This window comes from Homarus americanus, unplaced genomic scaffold (genome assembly GCF_018991925.1).
Source record: "Homarus americanus isolate GMGI-L3 unplaced genomic scaffold, GMGI_Hamer_2.0 scaffold56117, whole genome shotgun sequence".
In the NCBI taxonomy this organism is placed as follows: domain Eukaryota; kingdom Metazoa; phylum Arthropoda; class Malacostraca; order Decapoda; family Nephropidae; genus Homarus; species Homarus americanus.
The window spans coordinates 2,218-11,782 of NW_024743437.1; the positions used below are offsets into that span (position 1 = coordinate 2,218).

Sequence of the window (9,565 nt, forward strand, 5' to 3'; positions counted from 1 at the left end):
CAACCACTGATGTCCTTCACCCTGTGGCATACTACTCCGCCAAGTTGAAAAAACATCAGACCAACTACTCGACCATAGAGAAGGAGGCCCTGGCTCTGGTGTTGGCAATAAAGAAGTTTGAATGTTACCTCCAGTCTTGCCCACAAACAACCCTAGTCTTCACCGACCATAACCCACTCACGTTCATCCAAACCAACAAGACCTCCAACCAGCGAATCCTCCGCTGGGCTCTCCTCACCCAGCCCTATAATCTACAAGTCCGGCACATAAAGGGGGTGGACAACCTGATTGCAGACTACTTATCCCGAGCTCCAGTGGAAATGCAGCAGCTACTCTCCAGACGCACCAGGTGATCACCTCCTTCGCGCCCGCGCTACGGAGGTCTTTGGAGGGGGGGTGTGTTACGAACCCCTCCACCCAGCACTACGAACCACGCCATCTATTGTCTTGATCTACCTACCCAGCACCACGAGCAACGCCATCTAGGGACAAGACACGAGTATGACTCGCCTTAGTTACCACTCCGGGGTTTCCCTTCTCCATATCCTGGTTGTTGCGTCACTTCCTCCAAGTCTTCTTTGTGAGCTCCAATTCGAGGAGAGAGCACTTGGCTCTGGGAAGTGACCACAGGATCATCTATCCTCTAAACCTACGGCGCAGTGACTACCTACCGTCTTCTACAATACTCAGCCTTACTCGTCAGCCATCTCAGCTCCTCACTTAAGTATTTGTATTCTTGTATTGCCTCCCCCACGTCCACTTGCTTCAAAATTGTTTATGTTGTATTAATATGTATATACTGTACTGTTAATGTTTAGGTTAAGTTTTGTTAAGGGTAATTTATAAGCTGATATTTTGTTAAGGGATTTATGGTACTTTATTATACACAACGAAAACTCGCATCCTTTGTCTACCCTTTTAGAGTCCGATTGTCTTTGGTTTTTTTTTATAGTTGTTACCTGTTGGGATCTGGGTAGACTTAAAACTATTTTCTAAATCCCCAACTCATAACAATATCTTCAGAGGGCAAAAATTTGACTCATGACCCTGAACGTTTGAGGCACTCAGATGAGAAAAGAGCTCCATTTACAGTTTAAGTTTTTAAACTATTTCTTTCTTTGATTTTGAAGAGAATAATTTTGCTGAATACTCTTTCACATTCAACCCAAAATTATCGTACAAACCGTACGATAATAGAAAATGTTATCGTACATCGTGACGAAGATGAATTTATCTTTTACTTTTTTTTACTTTTATCCTCTTCGCCACTGATCCGCTTGTTAGCCGCTTGGGCGATCGGTCACGTCTCTTTTCATTTATATTCTTCACCAAAAGATCGGCTCGCTAGCCGCCCGGGCGATCGGTCACGTCTCTGTCACGCACTGTTGGCAAATACTGGGCATGCACCGGCTCCTGAATGTACCTGAACCCGCTCCAGTGTTGGTCAAGTCTTCTATTGAAAGAGCTCACACTCGGTGCCGTCACAACACTCTCTGGTAGATTGTTCCAAGAGTTTACAACCCTCACTCCGAAAAAGTTTGCCCTCACGGTTTTCTGGACTTGCGGCTTCTTCAATCTTGAGCTGTGACCCCTTGTGGGGCGAGCGTCCGCCAGCTCCAAGTAAGGACACTCAACTGAGTAGTGCCCCCATGAGATGCTTATACACCTCAACTAGGTACCCCCTTGCCCGTCTGTAGTATAAGCTAGGCAAGTTCAGGCGCTCCAATCTCTCAGGGTAGCTGAGGTGTCGAAGTGCAGGCACCAGTCTGGTGGCCCTCCTTTGAACATTTTCAACCAACTGACAATCCCTAGCATATCTCGGGGACCAGATGAGGTGACAGTACTCAAGATAGGGAAGCACTTCACTCCTGAAGATCGTCACGAGGGACGGACCGTCTAGATATCTGAACGACCTTCTTATAAGACCCAATAATTTATTTGCCTGATTTACCTTCTTACAATGGCCCGAGAACTTCAGCTCATTGTCAACATACACACCTAGGTCCTTCTCACATACAGTCTCAATTAGTGCATTTTCTTCATCCCGTTGGGACATATGATACGCCTCCTTACCGTTGGTACGCCCCAGGTGCATCCTCTTACACTTCGTGACATTGAATCTCAGCAGCCATTTCTTCGACCATTCCTGGAGCCCACAGAGGTCCTTCTGCAGCTCTTCACAGTCCGCTTGGTTCTTAATTTCCCGAAATAACTTGCCATCATCGGCAAACATTTGTATGGAGGAGTGTACAACGTCAGGCATGTCATTTATGAAACAAACAAACAGCGGGCCCAATACACTGCCCTGTGGTACCCCACTTGTTACAGGTGCAGATGACGATTTCGTGCCATTAATCACCACACACTGCTTGCGGTCATGTAGAAAGTCTTCTATCCACGCTAGGACATTTCCCCGAATTCCGTACCCTTCCAGTTTGATTTTCAGCCTTTCGTGGGGTACACTGTCGAAAGCCTTGGCAAAATCTAGGTAAATATTGTCGATATTACCACCCCGTTCTAGAATATGGGTCCAAATATCCAATACCTTGAGCAATTGTGTTAAGCAAGAGCGCCCCGGCATAAAACCGTGTTGGCAATCTTTTACAAGGTTGTTTCGTAGTAGATGTTCCATCGCTGCATCTCTGATAATACTCTCAAGTACTTTACATATTATGCTGGTCAGGCTCACCGGTCTATAATTGTTCGTGGAGTGACTATCGCCCTTCTTGAAGATAGGACTCACATAAGCCACTTTCCATTCACTGGGGACCATTTGTTCATCCAGGTATTTACAAAACAGGAGCTTCAGGGGCTCTGCAAGCTCGTTGCACAGCTATCATACATGCAAGTAAATCACTGTAGGTGCGCGTGATCTAGTTATATGCTGATAACCACAAGGAAAGAAGAAAACACGAAGTTCCCAAGCGCTTTCGTGTAATTGAAGATGTGAATTACACGAAAGCGCTTGGGAACTTCGTGTTTTCTTCTTTCCTTGTGGTTATCATACATGTATGATAATTATCATACATGTGACAACTCTGCTGCTTCAATATGATTGGCCAGCCAATTCAAATGCTATGATACCTGAAGGTCATGTCATGTCATGTCATGTCGCGAAGAGGAGGAGACAAGTGACTGGCAACATGGCGGGTACAGAAATTTACTCCTAGAAATTTTGTGAAATGTTCCGTTAATATTGATTTGCACAAGAAATGATATGAAGTCGTATGTTTTATTTTTTTTTGTAGCTGTAATATTGAAAATTGAAATCTTGCGGACAGCCAATGGACGAATATTAACATAAAATATTATAGTTCCATAATATTTTTTTTGATAATAGAAAATAAGGGAGAAAGGGAACACGGTGTTCTTACTTTCACTTCTAGCGAGAATAAATGTCCCTCATTCATTACTGTACAGAGAGACATAAATAAAGCCAATTATGCCAAACTGAAATTACCCTAAGATCTTAATGTTACATAAAGAATATTTATCTCAATTATATATATTTTATTAGACCTGTTTATATATCTAGCAGTATTATTTATCTTTTCTGAAATACGAAAAAGAATTTAAATCACCAACATACTGTAGTTTACGTAACTATTAAATACAATTTCAACCTTTATATATCTTCAATAGTTTAATAAAACCATTAAATATATATAAAATTATATATTTAAATAAGAGAACTGTGCGTTAGATACATGAATAATGAAAAAAAAAGTTATCACCATTAAATTAGTTTCTTTAGGTTGTTTGTGGTGTTTAGGAGGACAGCTGATCACTCCTCACAACTCAGACCAAATTTCCCATTCAAGTTTTTTCTCTCCCCTTACCATGTGATAAACAATCAGGTAAGGTCCTAAAACGTATATTAAAACCACTAATTAAACCTGAATTAATTTTAAAACTAGAATAAAGTTACGTAGTTGTAGATGAGATACGAATGGTGACTTGTTGTGCTTGTATAATAATTGACCTTTTTGAGTGAATACATAATTATTTATTTGTATATTGAGGGATTAAATAAGTATATGATGTGAAAGAGTGTGTTTTGGGGGTGTTATTTAGCGAGGGAGATGAGTTATGTATAATGGGTTAGTGTTATGTTGTTTACGTGTATATTAAGGTCAAGTTCTTTCTGGGTTTGTGTTATTTGACCTGTTCTTGATATAGTTTGATCTTATTTGACCTATTTTTGACATATTTTGACCTTATTTGACCTGTTTTATATAGTTTGACCTTATTTGACCTATTTTTGACATATTTTGACCTTATTTGACCTGTTTTATATAGTTTGACCTTATTTCACCTGGGTTTTTTTATAATTTGACCTTATTTGACCAGTTCTTGATATAGTTTAGCCTTATTTGACCTGTCCTGTCCCCTAAAATATTAAAATTACCCAAACTAACCTAGCCAAAGGTAATTCTAACCAACCTAACCAATTTTAATATATTTTAACCAAACCCAAATAAAACCAAATCTAACCTAATAATCTTGTGGTCATTTTTGGTTAGGTTAGGTTCTTAACAATGAAAATATAGTGTTAGTGGATTATTTATATTATTTTCTTTTATAATTTATCTCTATAATCAGTCGCTTGAATGTCATTTTTATTTGAATTTTTTTTACCCAAATTAATTTTTAGCTGTGTAATTTATTTATTTGTTGCTTGTGTTTACTTTGTTATTTTTAGTTATATTTATAATTGAATGTTACTCTGGGTAGCTTCAGATGACCGATTAAATGTCGAAAAAGTCTGAATTACTAATACAGTCGAGTAACACTTGAAATGTTGGATACTGTACAAGAATAAAGGACTATTTCTTAAGCAGTTTTAGTGGATATATATATATTTTTTTGCATAGATCATTCTGTTCATTGTCATCCTCGCTGCAATGTTCAGTTACTTGGTGATGGCAGTGTGACAAGGAAGCTAAGTCCAGAATATGTCTTCAAAAGCAATACTCAATCTGCTTAATCAGCGCACATGGCTTGATTGATTAATACACCAAGGCAGTCAGTTTGAACCTGTGGTCTATTCACCCTGGATATATCATCTGTCGTACCGTATTAAAAAAAAATCAGCAAAATATCCCTCACAGACATCTGGCAGAAGAATTACAGTCTGGTGATGGCCTCATGACTTAGCGTTCCGTCAGCTCTTCTACTGTTATATATATCGTCTGTGTTGTGTACAAACTGATTCAAGTGAAATACAAAGAAAGGAGGTGGGAGATGTTATACTGGCAGATAGTAGCATTCATTCCTGTGTGTTATATGTCAGGTTTGGTAAAATGATTATAAACTTGTTGCTTAATGTTGTTGTTGTTGTAGAATATTTCCTTTTGTTTTGAAGGAAATGGCCTGCAGTGCTGATGGCTTACCCACAAGTGAGGCCCTCAGTCTCTTGCATGAGGACATCTCCATCGCTTTGGATGAATATCAGAAGACAGAAGCTGAAAAGTAAGTGTAGAAAAGATTATTAATTAATTTTGAAATACAGTATTAACCTGTGGGGCATATTGGAGTCTGTACTTTCTTGTAAATGAGGCGTATAGACTAACCAGGGCGTATGTGCGAATATCTCAACTCGGTTCAATTATTCGGGCTGTACTGCATGTTTTCTGCCCTTGGTTTCTTATGGGATTGTACCACGCTGGAGGTGTATCCACATTGCCTGACAATGATGCTATGGACTGACACAGAAAATGGGAAATTGAGCAACCCAGTGATGTGCCCTTGCTATTGTAAACACCTCATATGTTTGGTGATACTGTATTATGTTTTATATTTCAGGAACAAAGGTTTTGGACCAAAGAGTGTTCTGTATGAAGCCTTCCACCACAAGAGTAGTCTCTCTGTGTTTCATTGGACATCAGTGATAGCGTTGATCGTTGAAGGCATCGTGCTGCTGGTGGCCTTCGCTGCATGTAATGACCCCAGGTGTGTACAGTATGGGTCCATAAAATACAACAGGCATATGAAGTTACCTTTGATTCTTTCTGTGCTATATATTGACCTGAGAATGTGGACTGGTGTAATATTCTCCATACATAGGTAAAAATATATGACCTTATGATTTGGTATGAGTGTAAATACAAGCAAACATACAGTAGCAGTAAAGCAACCATTTGTTGACAGATAGGATAACTACTCTGATGTCCTTAATAATTTTTCCATTAGAGAATTTAAGATGAATTTTATTCTGTTTAGATTTACAGATGATGTAATATGTTTATTATTATTATCAGGTACCAGCATCTTCCTGCCGAGTCCTTCTTCATTTTCTTAGCAGTAATTCTTAACGTGTACTTGGTGTGGTGGGACACTCAGCTGAGGCACAAAGAGGTCCCAAGATTCACACACAACGTCTTAAAGGATCTTAAAGGTAAAGCATTGTGACTTATGGTAACGTTTTTTTATTAATATCCGAACATTGTCTGTGAATTTTAAAACTGTTCTTTATTTAGTTACCCACAAAAGTACCGTCAGTGTGTGCGTTGTTTCATACTAGGACCTTGACACTACTCTCCTGCAACTTTCTACACTTATCATTACACCACTACCCACCACTGTTCTCTCCTAACTACAGTATTTGAGGTTTCTTTGTCACTTACTCTTGCTTGTTTCCGTTGGTGTCATGCGTGCCATTTTTTTTTTTCAGAATACCACGGCAATGTGTTGTGGTCTGCCGAGAACTATCCTCACCTCCACTCCCCCCCTGCATCACCCTCCAGTGGACTCGTCGCGATGGTAACACAGTCAACCTCCCTTGGTCTCTCCTGGTGCGTGGGGATATTATACTCATGAAACCTGGACAGAAAGTTCCTGCTAGATGTAGGCCCATGCAGGTAAGATATGGAATGAATCTCACATGAAGATTAACCCCTCCAGCTTATGTCACCTGATGATTAAACACCCTGTTACTACCTAGGAGGGTTAGGTTAGGATTAGGTGAAATTAGCTAAGGGGGTTATTCTTCGTGTGATCCCTTTGGAATTTCTTCTTTCATAACAGATAGAATTCAGTAAGATACAATGCACACACCAATTATTGATGGGTAAGTTTATTTTTTGAGAGAGAGAGAATGACAGTGTGGTGTTTGAATGTGGTAAAAGAATGACTTATGTCGCATGAAGGTTAGGGACAAGTACTCACAGATGTTTATATATATATAGACTTCATATATTAATTTACAGGACAGTTGCAGCGGGGGCGGGGGAGAACTACACATGGGCGACATCTATTCCCCAAATCTAGAAGGTATTGGGGAGGGCTTCAGCTCCCCCAAGGCCCAGACACCCCTCAGAGCCACTCCTTACATACTACTGGAAACACCTTACATCTCCAACCTGAGAATCCTACTTGCCGAGGCTCTTAACAGGCCAGTGACCGTGTTCAACAAGCAACGTTATTATTTGTTCAGTTGGGCGATGGAAACTGTCATATTACCCATTGTTGTGGTAAGTATTATAAGAGTTTAGCAGGAGTATTTGTAAGATGTTGAAAGTATAGGCCTGGATTTGGTATTAGACGTTTGTTATTGTCCTGTTATTATATCCTCGAGTGCTAGATCTTATGTACGTTCTGTGATGAAACCGGAATATAGTTTAAGGTCCCTGTTAGTCCGTTCTGATGCTGACAAGATTTATAGAAAGAATTAGTTTAGAATATTACATTTGGAGGAAGTGCCCATCAAGCTCTAACCTAATCCTCTTATATGAAAACTGACAGCAGGTTGTTGACAGGAGTTAATCTTGTAACATGGGTTAGAATAATGCTTTTTTTTTTGTAAATTGGATTCAGTGTTGGGAATGATAAACCTAAGAGAAATTTAATGTGTAAATGTTGTTTTTGATAATTCTGAAGTTTAGTATCTATCAAGGTATTACATGGAGATGGTGTGTATGTGCATCACTGTTACTTCAGCTGTTGTTTCACATGATGAGGTAACCAACTTCCTTCTTTACTAGGGTCTTATCCTGATCATCAATGCACTCAGAGTGTACTACGGGAGTTGGGTTGGAGACTGGACTGAGGTGCTCCTGATGGGTCCTGTGTGTGGCTCTTCCTCTCATCCCTCTGGGTCTCCCTTTAGCGTGGCTCATGCTCAACTGGCTTGGTACGGCACGGATCCTCACCTTGTACCACCATGCCAATAAGTTGCAGGTTGGTTGTGGTTCTCTCTACTCTTGGTCGCTTATAAAAAAGATTTGTTCAGGTTTGAGAACTTTCACATGTTATTGGCAAAGTTTACACAACCAGATCTCGGTAACGGTTATGTGTTATTAAAATTTTAATTGCCCTTTGACTGGAGAATGGACATGTGTGTCTTACTTATATAATTGTGAGTGCTAGTTTAGTGAGAAGTGTGACAGTATCTATAGTCCTCCACTGCTTCTTTGATAGAGTGACCCGATGTTAGATCCATTTGAGGACGCGGAGCTCGAGGCCCTGCAGCTGTCTGAGATGTCGGTCAGGTGGATCGAACTCCGGAAGCACTTCATCCTGACCATGGCGGGCAAGGAGCCTTCCCCCATAAGAACTGCAAATGTTCTTCATGTCTTAGCATCAGTAACGGTACGGTAGATACACTTGTGGTACAGTATTTAATCATAATACTTGTTTCTCACTCCTGTGCGACATTATCCAACCCAGAGGGACAGGTTAATCAGAAACAAGAGTAACTAACATACTAATTTCTTTTTTCCCTATAAAAATATTTTAATTTTCATACAAACTAAAAAGAATTTAAAAGAAGGTATTGAATAGTGACAATTGAATTTAATATCTTTTTTTAGTATTCTACACATTTAGGTTCATTTGTGCCGAATCAATAACGCATTTTCATAAAATCGAGGCAGTAAATTTTGGCGAAAAAAATCCCACACTTGACCCCAGCTGAGTAATTGTGTTATATTAAATTCTGTACCTGTATTACAGATGTATAATAGTGTAGATATTATGTTTAGAAGTTTGAGTGAAGTCTGAGGTATTTTATTTTGGAGAAATGTTAACTCTGGATGACTGTCATTCAAGTGAGATAGAAGTGTGTAAAGATTTGCAGGTGACTTATGAGTAAATATATTACTGTTGTTGTTTTGGCCAGAACCTCTGCTGCGTTGACAAGAAGGGAGTTCTGTCGTGGCCGAACCCTACAGCAGAGAAAGTGTTTTTCCTCAAGAACAGAGCTCATAATAATCTTGCTTCCAGGTAAGGTTTTTAGTGTGAGAATAGTTACACAATGACTTTATTAGGATTCTTAACAAAGTGGATGTTAATTATTGTATTGTTAAGTTAACCCTTATGCCCCGGGTGCCGGTCCAGAACGTCCGACTAGCGCGTCCCAGGTGACGTTCCAGAATGTCCGCCTATTTTCCTGCCATTTTTTTTTATTTACAGTATTTTATTTTTTATTTTATTTTTGTTTTGGAAAAAATGATTGTTTTTTTTCGATTTAACCCCGCGAGGGGGGTACTGCCAGCAGCACCCTAACCCGGGGCTTAAGGGTTAATTGGAAGTTCTTTAGAATTTATCCCTATCTGATACCCTTTTT

General features: G+C 39.6%; 1 protein-coding gene across 1 annotated transcript; it reads left to right on the plus strand.

The window, feature by feature from the left end:
- The first annotated feature begins 3,753 nt into the window (after positions 1-3,753).
- Positions 3,754-6,860, plus strand: LOC121877157. Its single transcript, XM_042382770.1, has 5 exons — positions 3,754-3,857; positions 5,366-5,472; positions 5,806-5,952; positions 6,261-6,397; positions 6,674-6,860. The coding sequence occupies exons 2-5, from the start codon at positions 5,369-5,371 to the stop codon at positions 6,817-6,819; spliced, it is 534 nt and encodes a 177-aa protein (XP_042238704.1). The 5' UTR covers positions 3,754-3,857; positions 5,366-5,368; the 3' UTR covers positions 6,820-6,860.
- Positions 6,861-9,565: the final 2,705 nt, after the last annotated feature.